Source organism: Chiloscyllium punctatum, chromosome 11 (genome assembly GCF_047496795.1).
Source record: "Chiloscyllium punctatum isolate Juve2018m chromosome 11, sChiPun1.3, whole genome shotgun sequence".
NCBI lineage: Eukaryota > Metazoa > Chordata > Chondrichthyes > Orectolobiformes > Hemiscylliidae > Chiloscyllium > Chiloscyllium punctatum.
Window position 1 is genome coordinate 100,923,990 of NC_092749.1, and position 19,892 is coordinate 100,943,881.

The 19,892-nt window shown below is 39.6% G+C and overlaps 1 protein-coding gene across 5 annotated transcripts in view; it reads right to left on the reverse strand.

Moving 5' to 3' along the window:
• ralgapa2 (Ral GTPase activating protein catalytic subunit alpha 2) overlaps window positions 1–19,892 on the reverse strand; it is a 564,918-nt gene that overhangs the window by 329,769 nt on the left and 215,257 nt on the right. For all 5 annotated transcript variants that reach the window (XM_072581416.1, XM_072581412.1, XM_072581414.1 and 2 more), the window contains one exon: window positions 224–352. In XM_072581416.1, coding sequence (XP_072437517.1) covers window positions 224–352 — 129 coding nt within the window. The remainder of the gene's footprint in view (window positions 1–223; window positions 353–19,892) is intronic.

Below are 19,892 nucleotides of genomic sequence, written 5' to 3' on the forward strand. Positions count from 1 at the left end.
TCTTTTTTGTGAAAGACATGTAGCAGTACTACTGAATATACACTGACTCATTCTAGCTTTCTGATGAAACACCTTTATGCTAGTGCAGTTCACACATTTGATGGCACAGTATCGGCACTGAGCAATCTGTCTCATGTTACACTAATGAACAAACACCTGTTTGAGTGCAGAAATCCAAAGCTATTAACCATTGGAGTCCCCATAACAAAACAGTCATACTCACATCCACCATGTCTGAATTGAGGACTTGGGTTGCAACAGTGATGAAATCTCCAACCATCATAGTGAAACCGGGTAAACCAATTAAAAAGAAGCGGGGTGAACAATGTTTGGTGAGTACATTCAGCACATCCTAGTTTTAGTTAAAGAAGAAAATAAAGTTTTAGAAAACTAGACTGATGAGCAATTATCATCACAAATACTTAGAATAATCCAGAAATCGAACATTTAAAATGGACTGTGAAGCACAGAAATATATTGCATCATAATTTAATTGGGTGGATTGAAGTAACTATATAGAAAATATTCATCTGCTCAACAGCAAGTAAATGTTTGCAATTACTGAAGAAATGTGGCTTTTGCCGGTTTTTGACTTTTGTAAGATCTGATATGTTGACAGAAAACATTGAAACACAATGATTAGCTTCACAAATTTGCATGAAAATTGATATACTACAGTATATTTTAAAAAGTCAAATTTAATTTTAAAAGCCTCTAATTCTTCATTGTGGGTTATATCCAAAAAGATAAACAGGCTTTTTTTTTCACATTCCTTTTGACAGTTGGCATTTGAACATGTTTCTGATTGTTAATTTTTAAACCAGGTTGAATCATTTGAGTTATTGGATTTCAAAATTAAACATTCTCTCAGGCAGCAGATGGATCCTACTAATAAGACAAGCACAAAACAAATGCTGACTATAGGACAGAACAAAAGATCTACCTTTATGATAAAGAGGCTGATTAATGTGTCATTTTTTACATCACACCTGTAATTACAAACACAGCCATGCATTGTCCTGGACCATTGTTGTTAGATTTCTGGTATTAAGCAACAGAGGAACAGATGGGAATTCATATCTGTTGACATATGCTGCTTTTTAAAAATGATACCAGAAACCCAAGCTGCAAAAAGGTCATTTTCCTAGTGAACAGTACATTCATGTTAGTTTTAGAAAAAATATTTTAAACATTAATTTAGAATGTTCAAGATTCTCACAGATCACCATTGAGATTAGACACACAATATCTGCACACAAATTACTGGTTTTAAAAATAAGACTTTTACAATATACCTTTAAGCAGCATACAAAGAGTGAAAATAAACTGATGTCCTGGAATACATTATAGTTAATTTTGCAGAAACTAAGAGTTTAGTGTGAAACAATTTGAAAGGTGTGGTCTTGTCCTGCTCATGTTTGACAACAGCAAGTTACCATAAGAACTTGTTTAAACAAGTGCTTTTGGCTGCACTGGATTAATTTTATATATTCAAAAAGGGCAGTCTTTACCCACCATCATAGAATCATACCAATCATAGTACAGAGGGGATTTAGGGATCCCTTTCAGCTCATCAAGTCCGAAAGGTGGCAGATGGTGTTTAATTTGGCTAAATGCTATATATTGCAACCTAGTAAAGCAAAGAAGGGCAAGACTTGTACACTTAATGGTAGGCCCCTGGGTCATGCTGTAGAACAGAAACCTAGGAGTTCAGGTACATAATTCTTTGAAATTTGCATCACAGGTATACAGGGTGATGAAGAAGGCATTTACCATGGTTGCCTTCATTGCTCAGACCTTTGAGTATAGGAGTTGAGATATCATACTGAGGTTGTACAGGACTCTTCTGGAGTAGATTAGATTAGATTAGATTACTTACAGTGTGGAAACAGGCCCTTCGGCCCAACAAGTCCACACCGCCCCGCCGAAGCGTAACCCACCCATACCCCTACATCTACATTTACCCCTTACCTAACACTATGGGCAATTTAGCCTGGCCAATTCACCTGACCTGTGTGCAGTTCCGGTCACCCTGTTATAGGAAGAATACTATTAAACTGGAGAGGGTTCAGAAAAGACTTACCAGCATGTTGCTGGAACTGGAGGGCTTGAGTTATAAGGATGGGCTAGATAGACTGGGACTTTATTCATTGAAGTATAGGAAATTGAGGGGTGTCCTTAAGAGGTTTATAAAATCGTGAAGGGTATAGATGAGGTGAAGAGAAATGGTCTTTACCCTAGGATGGGAGAGTTCAAAACTTGATGGCATATTTTTAAGATGAGAGGAGAAAGATGTAAAAACAACATCAAGAGCAATTTGTTTTTTTTACGCAGAGGAAGTGGTGGATGCAGGTACAATTACAACATTCAAAAGACATTTAGATAGGTACATGAATATGAAGGATTTGGAGGGATATGGGCCAAATGTAGGGAGATGGGACTAGTTTAGTTTTGGAACATGGCCAGGTGTGGACTAATTGGACCAAAGAGTGTGTTTCCATGCTATATGACTCTATGAATAGAAGGGCTATTAGCTGTTGTACTGGGAAAAAAATTAAGAGATAATTTCTTTAAATATTTCACTCTACACCAGAATTGTCTCATCTTATTTGACCTGGGATTAAGTTTTCAACCCCATATTTTCTTTATCACAAAGTCCACTTGCTTCCACATTCATCTAATTACTCATCCAACCTCTACCTTAGACTGTTTGTCTACACTTTTAATACCTTCTGACATTAACTTCTGCGATGCTAAGTCAACAAGCATTTTCCACCCTCCATAAGTATAAAGATTTGCACCTGCATCCTGATTCATGCTGAGTTTTGTTCAATTATCACTCTCAATATTCTGCAGTGATTTCCAATCTATCAAACCTTTCATTTTTAAGTCCTTAACATTATGTTCCAACACTCATGACCTTATTCTGCCAATCTCTGCAATCTTCACCAGATTTCTGTATTTGTTCAACTCATGCAGCCTCAAAATTCTTCTCCTCACAACAATGGCAGCCAGACTTTCTGTCATCGAAACCTAGATTCTGGAATTTCTTCAACCTCTGCCTTTCCAGAGCACTGTCCTCTTTTAAGAGACCACTTAAAAATATACCTCTTTGGTTAAGCTAACGCCCCCTTCTTTAGCTTGTTGTCAACTTTTGTCTGATTACACCCTTGAAGCTTCCTAGAATATTTTGTTACATTAGAAGGTGCTAGATCACAGCTGTTACTGAATAAGGCAATGCAGATATAATTGTCAGATCAGCATTGATCATCTCACAAATCAGTTTCCAAACACCCTCAGAGACTAAATTTCTTTCTGAGCAGACACCACTGAATCTAACAAGATTGACCGACTTCGAAATATTTACCCTGGATTAATATTTATTCAATTCGAGTCACGATGCAAGTTAAGAACAAAAAAATGAACTGTACACACAATTATTTTCTACCATGTTTTCACACAATAAGTTTTTTTTTAAAATGCAGCACTTTAATATTATAAGTGAGTCAAAGGTACTAATGCTTTCAGATATTTATCACTTCGGAATGAACACAAATTTCACTGACTTCATATATATTGCATGCTTACTAATTTTAACACAGAATAACAGATAATACCCAGTTGGGGGTAATCTAATTGCCAAATTCCAAAACTTTGGGCTAGCCTAGGAGCTAGAGCAAAATTCTGTTAACAAGTTACAGAAAATCAATTAACTAAAGCTCAGCGCAGGGGGGAAAAATGAAACAATAAAAACCTTCTGTTGCTGCTTTTTCATCATCAGAACTGTGACATCTTAGTGTTATGATAAAAATGTTAAAAAATGAAAATTGCAACTAATACTTAATATGCAAAAACGTCAAGCAGGAAGAGCATTCATGAAAAGGGGTAGATAGTGCAGCTTTAGCAGATATTCCAGTTACCTTAGGTAGTCTAACCTAACTTCAGACCTGTCTGAGAGCCACAATCTGGGAAAACTGCAAGATGAGAACATCTGCCCTTTATCAGCAGGACCATAAAAATCAACTAATTCAAATACAGGCATGTTTTTCTTCCTTTTTAAAGCACAGTTCAGTAAATATGAACTGTGCAGGCTGCTTGCTACCTGGTAAATGAATCACTTTAATTGAATGCTTTGTACACAGTGCTTGCAGAAATGCAAGCAGTAGTGAAAACATATGGTGGTAGCAAAAAGCAGTTGGTGAGTGCACTTGGTTACTGCGGCAATCCTTTCATTCCATTTGAAAAATGATTTTGCTCACTTATTTGAAATGCAGCATTATATGAGTGCACTGTTTGTTTCATTTAGGTCAAAGAGAGCTAATGAAGTAGAAAAACCTCACCGTATGTATAATTAACACCATGACATCATGTGTATATATTTCTGGAAAATAACCGACAGTTCAAAGCTTTAACATGGTGTGTAAAATGGGATGGCCATACCAGTGGGTGCGTGGATAGATGGAGTTGAAGCTCCTCCCACCTCAGGAGCAAAAGGGAAATGCAAAACATGTTGGGGGGGGGGGGGTTGCAAGTAATTCAGGCAAAACATGTTCTCAGCAAAGGTAAGGATAAAGTGCTGTTGGAGCTCTCATTCATCACCAATTTATTATTAAACATTCTTTTCCATGTACAACTGTGTCTGTAACCTGTAGAAATTAAAAAGCTCTTATCCACTGCTGTCTGACAGTCTGCACAATGGTATTGACAAAAATACATATAATGAACTCTTTAGCTGTGTATTACAAAATTATCAACCATTTTAATTAGCAATCATATCTAAAATAGTAGAGTTGTTTTTATTAAAAGGCATTTTGAGTAAAGCTATTCTATATAAAAAGTTGTTCTGGTACTATTCATTTTTTCCTACAAAGTATTATCCAATACCTTCTATTTATCAAGTACAAATTAACCGATGAAGCTCAATGCTAAAACTATCAGGACATTCAAATAAATATTACTGGAGTTCTAAGAGTAAAGCAATGTCAAACATTTACAGATATATGTATTTCAGTATCCTGTAAAAGTGAGTTAATTGATTTAATTGAACTGTCATTTCGTTGCTCAAATGCTACTGTTGACCATTCAAGAGTCATACAGCATTCAATTATAGCACTTCACCTATTCTGCACAATCAGGCAAAAGCAAGCTTCAGAATGCTGTATTAATTCATCAGCGTGGTCACTACATCCACGAAACTACCATCCTACTCCCTCAATGGCATTTTTCTAGCACTTATGAAAGCAGACATGGTGAACATTCCTTTTCAATTCGGCACAGTAACTATTTTCTAAACCCTTGTTAATTCCTGAAAATAACTCACCCTCAAAATCTTTGATCTTGCTCAGAATCAGCTCAAGCCCAACTTCTCAATTATCTGGCATTCCAGTTCTGACTCCCTCTAATTTGTTTCTGCACACCTGAAGTACAGACACCACCTTAACCAAGAACACAAACTAAAAAGCACTGACCATGGGGAATGAATTTGTTCTCCTTACTCTCTCTCAGATTTTGAAATAGCTATGAAATACCACAGTTTTCCTCTTTGATCCGGTTTACTGGGGATATCCTCACTTGGTTCCACTCTGGCACATTATATAGCTAGATTAAGTCTAGCAACAGCTTTTCCACACATTCATGCACTATTGCCTTATCAGTTCCCAAAAATCCTTAGTCCTTCCCTCATCTGCATGCTATTCTTCGGTGAAATCATCCACAGATATGACAACCAGTTCTACTTCTTAACCATGTTTCTAAATGTTCTCTACTGATCCATGACATCCAGTTTGAAAGAGCAGTTAGTTATGCACGTTAAATATTAGTGAAACAGGAGTTAATATCTTTGGCTGCTGACACTATATCCCATCATTCCCCTCATTGTCGAATGTCTCAGGTTAAAGCAGATGGTGTGCAACCTCAGTGTGCTGTTCAACCATGAGTTGAATTTCCAACTCTTTATCCTCTCCATCACTAATAACATACTTCCAATCCAAAACATCATCCAGTACATTCCTCCACCCTGCCTCCTTTTCATTTCAGTCCAGTTGCTGAAAATTTTCTCTCGTGCTATCCTCCAGACTCTATTGTCCCATTGCCTCCGAGCCAGCTTCAGCACTCAGAAGCTCAGATGTAAAACTGTTAATGGCATTGTAAAAGTTACTGCTGTTGCTATTACAATAACTTTGTAACACTTCAATGATTTTCTATCTCTTGATGCCTTTATCATTCCCAGCCTTCTTCCCGGTCAGTTTTGCAATCACCCCCAGCTCTATAAACCTCTTGGACATTATTTTTTCCGTGGGTGGTTCTAAAGCTTCAGCAGTGTTATGTGCACTGTGTCAGCTAACATTCTTAATACCTCCATGAAGTCAAATTTAAAAGTGTGTTAATGTATAAAGAACAGCGGAAATAGATCATTCTGACATTAAACTTTGCTACCTTAAACTCACGTTGCTGCCCAACCCAGATTATTTTATAATAAAATAGACTAGAAGAAGATAATATATTTAAACTTTAAAAACTTAAGTGTAAAAACTGACTTTGTATTCTTCTGTGTTTGCTGTAAAATGAATGTAAGAGGCCAATTTCAAGGACTGACATCTGTGTCCTCGGGACGCCTGAAAGAGGGCTCCACCCAATATTGGGCTAGGCTGCTTTTCAGGCAGTGTGGCCATTTCAAATAAGCTATAGTTTCCTGTTATGTGTTGTTATGCCTTGCAGCTGTTTTATAATTCCTCTTTGAAACGGAATCTCCCTAAGTTTAATAAAGCACATAGAAACAGAAGATTGTGGCCTTGCAAACAGTGCCCATCAAAAAGGTAATGAAAAAATTGTCTTTTTTTAAAATTTTGAGTTGGAAAAGATTCGTTCTCCTGGTTTCATACTAACCCTGACAGCAGCTGCCAGGTACAATGAGTACTTCCATCCCATGATTCTTCTGCAGCTGAAGAAATAGCTTTCTTTTCAAAATCACTTTCAACTGCTTAGATTCGAATGGCAATGGATAATATATATAACCAACTGAAGACTCATATCCTTACAAACAGATGGATTGTAAACCTTCATGTGTCACAGGATTGAATAATTCTGATGCTATCTACTGCTGCCTCAGGGTAAGAAAAAGGTCAACAGTACAAAACTGAATTTGCTTTGTAGCATGCAAGGCAGCAGCTGCATTAAGTGCTAAGACAGCTTGCCTAGCTTTTAGAAAACAAAGGTGACACCACTTTTGGTAGGTTGTAAGAGAGAGAGAATATAAAAGCACCTCAGCTATTAATATACTTAACTACTACACAGGTTTATGTGCCTAAATCAGAATGTATTTGCCTATACGCAAGAGGGATGTTAGTGCATTAGCATTTGATTCCAAGTATAAACTGTCAGCTTCAGAAATAGGACAGGGAGAGTTAGCCAAAAGCTGCTTTCCTCCTCCACCTACACCATAGAAAGGACTTTATCCTACTTGTACTGTAAGTTCTTCTTCAACATTGTCCTGTTTAACACGGTTTTGCTTTAACATTGTCACATTGTTGGGACCTATCAATGATGTTGAGCTTTGCAACATTCGTTTTAACATCCTTTCCTGTGCAATCTGATTGGCACCTCTCGCAAACTTGGACCTCCAAATCTCAGCCTCTTCCTCAGTCCTTGATGAATCTTGTAAAACACATAGCAGTATTCAAAACCCAAATTTCTTTTTAACCTAAAACATAATGAAGTTTATAGCTATACACGTAGATTAACAGCAAACAAAGAAAAATCAAGAGATTCATCAAAATGTGCAGCATTGTTTTTCTTCAAGACAATAACATTGTAACAAGTTATTCTTTCAAATAATGTGGGTTATAGAAATCAACAGACATCATTTTGCTTTAATCCGATTTTTGTCCATGAATACATGAAATAATGTATTAACAACTTATTATTACACTGCAGAATGTGAACAATATTATACTGGATTATCTTTGTAGCATGAATGGAGCTTCACTCTACTTGAGAAATCAGACAAGTTTAAAGCCCATAACGAACAACCTAACTTACTGAATAGCTGCTGTGCAATTTGAGAGAATCCAGCAATGCTTATAGAACACTGCTGTTTTAATTCACACCCCTAAGTTTATTATTGGCAGTTACTCATTTACAATTAATTACTGGCTGTTGATACCCCAGCCATCTGGCACCCTCTGAAATGGTATTACAATCTAACAATTGCAACAGTGCTCAAAATAAGCTTTAAGACTTCTCTACAGCATATGGGAATTTACAGCAAGTATGATGAATAGCAGTGAATATTGCTTCAAATTAATGCAGGAAAAGAGGATCAGAGGACATTAATTTAAAACAGATACTACGAAATACTTAACTCAAAAAGTGATAAATATTTGGTGCAATCTGGCAGGCAGCATACGAAAAAGCAAGACTGTCAGTACAGCTGAAAAGAGAATGCAATTGTGAAAGAACTGGATAGTAGAAGCAATGAGTTCCTGTGGACCGGATGTCCATTTCTCATGCTCTTACGATTATTATTAAGCACGCTCACTGACTTCAACAAAAGCAGCAATGAAAGATCAGGCTTCAAATGTTGCTGTTTCTATCTCTACAAGCGCTGCCAACCTTAAGTATTTCCAACATTTTGTTTTTAATCAGCTTACGGACTACCTTACTTCAATATTTCAACAAATACCCTTAACTACTGATTAACATATGTCTAAATACATGCAGTCTAGAGGTTTTCAAATTAAATACTGCAACATTTAGCAAGTAAAATTCAACATCTGTCGTTATTAGAATGCAGTGTATTTCTGGTGTTTTGCTTTAGCTAATGTATATTCCTAACACAAAATTATTCTAGTAAAGCTTATGTGTTCACTATGTCATACACTAAAAACAAAAGAAAACAATTTTGTATACTGCACTAGAAATAAAAGGCAGTGTTGACATGGTTATTGGCACCATCTGGGGGTAGAAATTAGTAAAGCATTATTGAGAAGATGCATTTGCAATTGGTTGTGGTACAACATACATTAATTCATTTCAGAATCCTTATTTTAAGGAAAGAAAACATAGCCATGAGCAGCAAAAATACATTTTAAAAATCTGCAAATGCTCAGCAGCTGTAACATTATATCCTGCACTCTATTCTGTTACCCTGTAGTACTTATGTAGTGTGATCTGCCTGTAAAGTATGTAAGACAACATTTTTCACTGGAGCGCAGTACATGTAACAATAATAAACCAAATCAAGGACAACCCTCAATAACTTAGGCGTGTATTACTTTTCTATGAAGATAGCATCGTATGAGTGTTTCAAACAGTGTTATCCTTAGCAGTTCAGAAAAAGGAAACACTTACATGGCCCCTTTAATGCAACCTCAGAAATCTAGTCACCGTTGTAACGTTGCAAGTGCAACAGTCTCCTTGCACACAGCACAGTCTCACAAATATTAAGGCAATTATAACTGGTTTATTAGGTTATTTTGAAGTTCTGCTAGAAGAATAAATATTGGCCAGGCTACTGGAGAAGAGGAAGAGCGCCTCATCTTCCGCCTAGGAACCCTCCAATCACAGGGGATGAACTCAGATTTCTCCAGTTTCCTCATTTCCCCTCCCCCCACCTTGTCTCAGTCAAATCTCTCGAACTCAGCACCGCCTTCCTAACCTGCAATCTTCTTCTTGACCTCTCCGCCCCCACCCCGGCCTATCACCCTCACCTTGACCTCCTTCCACCTATCACATTTCCAAAGCCCCTCCCCAAAGTCCCTCCTCCCTACCTTTTATCTTAGCCTGGTGGACACACTTTCCTCATTCCTGAAGAAGGGCTTATGCCCGAAACGTCAATTCTCCTGCTCCTTGGATGCTGCCTGACCTGCTGCGCTTTTCCAGCAACACATTTTCAGCTCTGATCTCCAGCATCTGCAGTCCTCACTTTCTCCTACTGAAGATTGCCATGCTCTTCTTCAAACAGTGCCAAGGAATCTCTCTATCCATGTGAGAGATTTGATGGAGGTTTGCAACATTCCCTTCCGACTGAACAGCTTAGAACTGGTGCTCAAGTTTGTAGAATAGGGCTCAAAGATAAGAGTATTGCCATTGAACCATGTAAGGTACTGTGCTGATATACTTTGAGATATGTATTTGTGGATATGAAGCAAAATACGTTAAAAGTATAATGTCAATAAAAGTACCACACAATGAGCACAGCATTGAAGAATAACAAAACACACCTAGAAGCCTCAATTGCCCCTTCCAAAGAACACAGATTAACTAATTTTGGTATTTACGCAAGAATGGTATATCCAGGGAAAGGACAAATGAGAATGGTCTATTCAAACATGAAAGTTCTACACCATTAAGTCTGATTACCTCAAGAAAAAGTCAACAGCACAAACCCCAAGATAATGAGCAAACCTCCTGTAGCTGCACAACAAAATCTAGCATACTGTGTGGTTATGACCCATTTTTTAAATCATGGTTCCTCTTGGTGACATCATCAATAGGTGCACATCAATTAAAGCTTCAATTGTCAGTGCTCAACCCCACATTTTCCATATTAACATCAAACTGTGGACAAAGCACAACTTCTTCAAAATAATCATCAGGAAGACTACTTTGCTCAGTTTCTGCCCGATTTTCTGTATTTCAGCACCTCTATCCTGACCTCTTGCTATTCAATCAAACTGAAATCAACAATGCACAATGCACTGTCCTGCTGACTCAAACCTAGGTCAACCCAACATCTCCAAAATAGCCATGGCCAATTCACCTGACCTGCACATCTTCAGACTGTGGGAGGAAACCAGAATACGTGGAGGAAACCCACAGAGACACGGGAAGAATGTGCAAACTCCACACAGACAGTCACCCGAGGCTGGAATTGAACATGGGTTCCTGGCACTGTCTGGACAAGGGGAACCCTATTGTTATTCTGGGAAGGAAGGGTGGGGTGAGGGCTAAAATGAGAGAGCTGGGTTTGACACAGGCTTTATCATCAAACATGGGTGAGAATTCTCAGTTGAGGAAACAAGAGGTCATGTCTGATACAGCCTCGTGGAAGGTGGCATCATCAGAACAGATGCTTCAGAGATGAGATCCAAGCAGGTACCCATAATGTCACCTTTGACTTAACTCATCTAATTTTCTGAGAGTTAAAGGAGAAGGTATTCAAAGTGAGAAGGAATTCAGTTTGGCAAAGAAGGTGATAGTGGATGCAGACTGTGCAGGCCTTTCAAGAAAGGAGCAGACAGCCTTCTGATCATCCTGATTTGAGGGTGTACAAACAGATGGAGTACACATTCATGGTGAAGAGCTGGTGGCTATGGTTGGAAAACTGGAAAGTGTAGAACCAACATAAAGCATCAGAAGATCCTGTAAACAAATAGGGAGAGTATGAACAAAAGGGAAAAATAGAGATGAGTTAGGAAGAAATAAGCTCAATGGAGCAAGAATAGGTTGAAATAAGGAGTCTGTCAGGGCAATCTTGCTTGTGAATTTTGGGAAGAAGTGTGGTTGGTGGATGATGAGGTTGTAAACCATTAAAGGCAGACCTCCAGAGGAGGTGAGGACAGTGACAGTCCTAGGAAAAAACACCCTGATTTCAGTATTGGGGTCATAATCCATGATGAGATAGGAAGTGTTTGAGAGTTGAAAGTATTTGATATTATTTTTATCAACTCATGTGTTTATTTTAAACTTCACAGGTATTACAATGTGTGGGACAAATGTAAGGTATTACTCTAATAAGTGATATTATCTTTAATCACAGAACATTTTGACCGCATGATGTTCCACATTCAACTAACAATAAGAGTTTACGTTACACCAATATCCTGTAATCTGTACAGCATTACTCACCCTTCCAGTGACTGTGTGAGGAAATTAAGTAATGTCTCACTGCGCGAAATAGGTGAATGCAAAATATCAAACACAAGCTATCTCAATGACTATCTGGCTATAATTTACATGGAACACATTACTTACCTATTAAAGATATAGATCAGTTCCACAAAATATTAATTCACAGCTTTTTCTCCTGTCTAGGTGGTCAAACAAATATCTCAACCTATAAAAGCAGTTTTAAATGGCCACACGAATGGGATCTGCTTAAATGCCCAGTACATAATTAAGATGTTCACTACCTCTTACCCAGACTCCCTTCAGCTGGAATAGAAGCAAAGTATTATAAGTGCTGGAGAAACCCAGCAGGTCTGACAGCATTTGTGAGGAGAGAAACTCCAAGGAAGAGTCAGTGGTCTCAAAACATTGTCAAATTTTTCTCTCTCCGGATGCAGTCAGGCCTGCAGATTTTCTTCAGTATTTTCTATTTTCATTGCCCTGCAGCTAACTTATCTATACTGCAAAGACAATGTCTATAATATTTGAAGTGATGATGTCGGTGGAAGGACAGCCTGTGAAACACCGTATCTCACTACTGAAGGACCACCAGGAATTTTCAGTGCATAACACTTTCTCAGGACAGAAGATCAATGAATGAGGAATTTCAAATAATGCAGTCATACAAATAACACCATCACCAAAACAGCTGGCTCCATGACAATAAGCGACAATTATATATAATGGGAATCTGAATATTACATTAGGTGATGAATCTGTCTACACTTATCTCTATAACAAGCTTTCTTCAAGCAAGCCTACATTGGGCACAGGTGGGATTTCTACACTGATCACAAACACAACAGTATTAATTACTAGACTTCTTTCCTTTTGGAGGGCAATCACAAGGTAAAGTTAAACAAGGATGTTGCCAGTGTTAGGGGGTTTGAGCTATTGGGAGAAGGTGAATAGGCTGGGACTATTTTCTCTGGAGCTTCGGAGGCTGAGGACCTGGAAGAGATTTGTAAAATCATGGACATGGTAAAGAGACAAGGTATTTTCCCTGGGTGGGGTAGTCTAAAACTAGACGGCATAGTTTTAAGGTGAGAGGGGAAAGGTTTAATAGGGATCTAAGGGGCAACCTTTTCAGATAAAGGGTGGTGCATGCATGGAATGACCAGTCAGAGGAATTGGAGGAAACTGATATAATTATAACATTTAAAAAGCATCTGGATGGGTATGTGAATAGGATGGGTTTAGAGGGAAAGGGGCCAAATACTGGCAAATAGGATTAGATTTATGTGGGATATCTGGTCAGCATGGACAAGTTGAACCGGTCTGTTTCCGTGCTGTACATCTCTATGACTCTATTTAGCTCTTTCTTCCTTCAAAATTTAGTCACCATTGATAAGTAATAAGTTCAGGTCAAATCAGTTAGAAACTGAGGGAGAATTCCCCCCTCCCTGATATGGTATGGGCAACTTCAAGAAAGATGTGAAAATGCAGCAACAGCAAACAAAAACATCAGAATTGCAATGTAGAGGAATAATTTTGATTTTTCCCTTAGTATTTAAATGGCGACTTCAGACTCTTGTTATTGAATGGTGACTGTCATATTTCCACATATCAGCATGTCATCATGAGTCTAATTCACCTTATGTATACACCATTACAAATTCTCCAACTTTCCCCAAAAAACGTGATTGTACAAGTTCCCAACATGCAAGTCAGATGTGGCTGGTGGATAGATTGTTGGGAAGCAGGCCAGTTCTTTTCTTGTTGACCACTGCAGGGGGCCATATCACCAGACTGGACCCAGATAGCAGCTCAGGTCAGAGTTGTGCTCTAGGTTAAAAAGAGCTGCTGCTCACAACAGCATATCTCAGCCATCATCTTACTCTGCCTTCAGCATAACACCCCTGCACGCTTCATGAGCACCAATCTCCGTGGCCCTTCCTTCATGCAATTCAGCAGTGGGAAACCACCAGTTGATCATCATTTTGCCTAAACTCAAAACAGACACAGCACTTCAACTCTTCAAACACGTTACTATGGCGTTCAAGGCCACATACAATGGGCATGCTTCAGCTAGGTTGGTTTGCGTGCAGGTAACACTCACATCATGCATTTATAATGGACGCATCTCCTAGCTTCTAGCTTGCTATACACATGTTCACCTTTGCACATAATTAGAGGCTGCCAGCTTCTGTGGCTTGCATTGCTTTTTAGTGCAGAGGTCAGTCCTGTACCTCTCATGAAACTAGCCCAGGAATAATATGGATGTCAATCAATAAGTGATGTAGAGACATCAATTGAGGAGGGTGAAGTGGATGAGTGCCATTGTGTGCACATGATGCATGCAATAGTGAGAGCTGTAGTCCATGAGACTCGTTGAGGTATGTGTGCAGTGTCAGGTTTAATGAACAGTGGCCTAGTGAATGAGAGGCAGCAGAGAAAAGATGGCAGCACTTTTCCTTCTGGAGTGCGTAAGATCGCTGTCCTTCTTCCTACATTACTGAGTGCTCCTTTTAACCTACAGCACAGCACTGACCTGAACTGCTATCTGGGCCCAGTCTGGTGACATGGCCTCTTGCAGTGGTCAGCAAGAAAAGGGACTCCCCTGCTTCCGAACCATCTATCCACCAGCACTTCTCAGCCCCCGACTGGAAAGTGGAATACAAGCTTTCCGTTCTGACCCATCTCCTCAGTGTAAATAGTTGGGTGTCACAGTTTAATAGGCAGTTTCTGGCTTGCAACCCGAGGTTGTGTACAGCTAGGTTTTAAATATGATGCCTGTAGTATGAATGCCACACAGTCTGAGCAATAGCAGGTGCTTCTGCCCTGCAATTCCATGAGAAGGGTGCCATAGAGCTGGGTTAAATAATTAATGAGGTGAAAATCAGAAGAGTGAGAGAGAAAAATTGCTATGAGTCATGAGACCAGATGCCATACATCTCATTGCACCAAAACACTTAGTGAAAATGGGAAATTTCTGCCCCAAGCTTCCTTGGGGATCGCAGTAATGGAACTAAAACACTGAGGTTCCTTGTCCGGTGAAACATTTCCAGTACCTAGCATGCAACAACTTCCAAACTTTATTTACACATCCTGACTGCCTGAAAACAATGGCTTTATTTTGAATGATGGAGGCTTGGGAAGTAAACAACCCCTCCCCATATCAAACAACTTGGTACTACATTCTATGAAGTCATTAAATACATTCTCAAAAACAGCTATTAGCAGTGAATGATGGATGCAAAAATCTTTATTCAAAAAAGAAGATATCACATTGGTCAATCTATTTCCTATTTTTTTTTTCTTTTTTTTCCTTCTGTTTATTTTTTTTCTTTTTAACCCCCACACTACCGCCTAACTGCGGTAGTGCTTATTTTTTCCCCAGCACTCATGGTGTGTGTGCGCGCAGGTGTGAAACACAGTGAAGGACACAACACTGGAGTAAACCACTACTTAATTGGATACAAATTGCTACCAGACTGATCTTGGAGTTTCCTAAAACTGCCTGCATCAGGACATATGTGTAATGGCTTTATGAACAAATAGTTTTAAAAATACACGCTCTTCAACTAAGTGTTGACTTCAAATAAAAGACACCATCAGCCTCTTCCACAAGCTTGGAAACTTAAGACAAATTGATAGGACAGCATCCTGGATAGTGAAATAGGCTCGTGCATGTACGACATTCAACATTTACTTTGACATAATCAGCACTTCAACCTATCAACAAAATTAGCTAGTATTCAATTCCAATGACAAGCCAGATGAATCTGGAACATTCCCTTGAAATAAAGCTTCTTTTCCAAATGATTCCGACTTCTCCTTAAAAACTTGACATTCATAACTGCAGACAGAACTCAGTTTATAAAGCTGTTCTGAAGAAGAGTCACTGATCAAAAATGGTGATTTTCCTTTCTCTCCACAGATGCTGCCAGACCTGCTGAGTTTCTCCAGCAATTCCTGTTTTTGTTACAGCTTATAAAGACTGAACTGCTAAAAGAGGAGCTTGCCATCCATCTCATCTGACTTGTCAGAGGAAGAGTCCAAATATCATTGGCAAGCTATGTGCCTTGAGCTACAAGAAAGCTGTGAAGTCTTCTTTACTTAGAGTTAGAACAAAAGAACAAAGACAATTACAGTACAAGAAGAGGCCCTTCAGCCGTCCAAGCCTACATTGACCCAGATACTCTATCTAAACCTGACAACTAATTTCCAAGGATCTGTTTCCTTCTGCCCCCGCCCATTCATGTATCGATCTATCTAGATACATTTAAATGATGCTAATATGCCCGTCTCTACCACCATCACTGGCAATGTGCTCCATGTACCTACGACCCTCTGCATAAAGAACTTTCCACCCATATTTCCCTTAAACATCTCCCCTCTCACTTTGAACTTGAGACCCCTAATAATCAAGTCCCCCACTCTAGGAAAATGCTTCTTGCTATCCACCCTGTTTATACCACTCATGATTTTGTAGACTTCAATTAGTTCTCCCCCCTCAACCCCGGTCTTTCCAAATGAAAATAATCCTAATCTACTCAACCTCTCTTCATAACTAGTGCCCTCCATATCAGGCAACATCCTGGTGAATCTGCTCTGCACCCTTTCCAAAGCATCCACATCCTTCTGGTAACGTGCCGACCAGAAACATATGCAGTATTTCAAACGTGGCTGAACCAAAGTCCTATACAACTGTAACATGACCTGCCAACTCTTGTACTCAATACCCCATTCGATGAAGGAAAGCATGCCATATGCCTTCTTGACAACTTTATCGACCGGTGTTGCCACCTTCAGGGTACAATCGACCAGAACACCCAGATTTCTCTGTACATGAGTTTTCCTCAGGCTTTTCCATTTACCATATAGTTCACTCCAGAATTGGATTTTCCAAAAGGCATCATCTTGCATTTGTCCGGATTGAACTCCATCTGCCATTTCTCCACCCAACTCGCCAATCTACCTATATTCTGCTACATTCTCCAACAGTCTACTCACTATCTGCTACTCCATCAATCTTCGTGTCATCTGAAAACTTGCTAATCAGACCACTTATACCTTCCTCCAAATCATTTATGTATATCACAAACAACAGTGGTCCCAACACGGAACCCTGTGGAACAGCACTGGTCACAGTTCTCCATTTTGAGAAAATCCCTTTCAATACTAATGTCTATCTCCTGTTGCCCAGCCAGTTCTCTATCAACCTAGCTAATACACCCTGGACCCCATGCGACTTCACTTTCTCCATCAGCCGATCATGGGGAACCTTATCAAATGCATTACTTAAGTCCACGTATATGACATCTACAACCCTTCCCTCATCAATCAACTTTCTTACTTCAAGAATTCTATTAAGTTGGTAAGACATGACCTCCCCTTCACGAAAACCATGCTGCCTATCACTGATAAGCCCATTTTCTTCCAAATGTAAGCAGATCCTATGCCTTAGTATCTTCCCCAGGAGTTTCCCTACCACTGACATCAGGCTCACCGGTCTATTATTCCCTGGATTATCCTTGCTATACTTCTGAAACAAGGGGACAACATTAGCAATTCGCCAGTGCTCTGGGACTTCACCCATGTTCAAGGATGCTGTAAAGCCATCTGTTAAGGCCCAGCTATTTCCTCTCTTGCTTCCTTCAGTAACCTGGGATAGATCCCATCTGGATCTGGGGACGCGTCCAGCTTAATGCCTTTTAGAATACCCAATATTTCCTCCCTCCTTATGCCGACTTGACCTACAGTAATCAAACATCTATTGCTAATTTCAACAACCGTCATGCTCCTCTCCTCTGGTGAATACCGATGCAAAGGATCCATTAAGAATGTCATCCATTTTCTCTGACACCACGCATAACTTCCCTCCTTTGTCCTACAGTGGACCAACCCTTGTTCCTAAATATGAATAAAAGGCTTTGGGAATTTTCCTTAACCCTGTTTGCTTAAGATATTTCACGACCCCTTTTAGGCCTCTTAAGTCCTTGTTTCAGATTGGTCCTACTTTCCCAATATTCTTACACAGCTTCATCTGTTTTCAGTCACCTAGACCTTATGTATGCTTTCTTTTTCTTCTTAGTTAGTCTCACAATTTCACCTGTCATAGAGTTTGTAGAAGATTTGTAGCTCAGGTTGAGGTTCTATATGTAAATTTGCTTGCTGAGCTAGAAGGTTTGTTTTCAAATGTTTCATCTCCATACTAGGTAACAACATTAGTGAGCCTCCGGATGAAGCACAGGTGGTATGCCCACTCTCCATTCACGTGCCTAGGCTTCCCTGAGTTGTGATGACATTTCCTGTTCTTTTTCTCAGGGGTGGTAAATGGGATCCAAGTCAATGTGTTTGTTGATGAAGTTCCAGTTGGAATGCCATGCTTCTCGGAATTCTCGCGGGGTCTCTGTTTGGCTTATCCTACGATGGGTGTGTTGTCCCAGTCGAAGTGGTGTCCTTCCTCATCTGTATGTAAAGATATTAGTGAGAGTGGATTATGTCTGTTTGTGACTAGTTAATGTTCATGTATCCTGGTGACTAGTTTTCTGCCCGTTTGTCCAATGTAGTGTTTGTTACAGTTCTTGCACGGTATTTTGTAAATGACATTAGTTTTGCTTGTTGTCTGTATAGGGTCTTTCAAGTTCATTAGCTGTTGTTTTAGTGTTGGTGGGTTTGCGGGCTACCATGATGCCAAGAGGTCTGAGTAGTCTGACAGTCATTTCCGAGATGTCTTTGATGTATGGGAGAGCGGCTAGGATTTCTGGACATGTTTTGTCTGCTTATTTGGGTTTGTTACTGAGAAATTGGTGGACTGTGTACATTGGGTATCCGTTCTTTTTGAATACACTGTACAGGTAATTTTCCTCTGCTCTTCATAGTTCCTCTGTGCTGCTGTGTGTAGTGGCTTGTTGAAATAATGTTCTAATGCAGCTTCGTTTGTGGATATTGAAATGATTGCTTCTGTAATTCAGTATTTGGTCCGTAAATGTTGTTTTCCTGTAGACGCTGGTTTGAAGTTCTCCACTGGCTGTTCGCTCTACTGCAACATCTTGGAATGGCAGTTTGTTGTTCATTCCCTCCTCTTTCATGAATTTTAGGTCAGTAAGGGCATTATTGATGGTCTTGAAGGTTTCCTCTAATTTGTTTCATTTAGTGATGATGAAGGTGTCATCCATGTAGCGGACCAAAGTTTGGGTTGGATAGTTGGCAGAGCTGTTCGTTCAAGTATCTGCATTACTGCCTCTGCTATGAACCCTGACATCAGAGATCCCATGGGTGTTCCGTTGGTTGTCTGTAGGTTTTGTTGTTGAAGGTGAAGTGGGTGGTAAGGCATAGGTCCACCAGCTTGATGATATTGTCCTTGGTGGTGTGTGGTGTATGTGTTTTTTTGATTCTTCTAATAGTGTAGTCAGTGTTTCCTTAGCCAGATTGATGTTGATGGATGTGAACAGGGCTGTTATGTCAAAGGAGACCATTATTTCATTCTCTTCTATCTTGGTGTCTTTGATGGTCTTCAGGAATTCTTGGGTGGAGTGGATGGAGTGGCATGAGTCTTCTGCTAAGTGTTTTTTTGTTTGCTGTAGCTCCTTGGCCAATCTGCAAGTTTGTGTTCCAGGTAGCAAGACCTGGGTCTGAGGGGGCCACTTGGATCCTATTTGGCATTCTCCTCCCCTCCTCCTCCGCCCCCCCCCCCGAGAAAAAGAACAGGAAATGGAATCACCACAGGAAAATACATCACCAACTCAAGAAAACCTAAATACATAAATAGGAAGTGGGCCATAGCCCCTGGGTTTCATCCAGAGGCTCACTGATGATGTTACCTAGTATGGTGACAAAAAGTCTGAAAATGAACCTTCACCTGTCATCCATGGTTCACTAATCTTGCCACTTCTATCCATCATTTCACAGGGACATGTCTATGCTGTACTCTAATTAACATCTCTTTAAAAGCCTCCCACATATCTAAATGTGGATTTTACCCTCAAATAGCTGCTCCCAATCCACATTCCCCAGCTTCTGCTGAATTCTGCTATAGTTGGCCTTCCCCCAATTTAGCA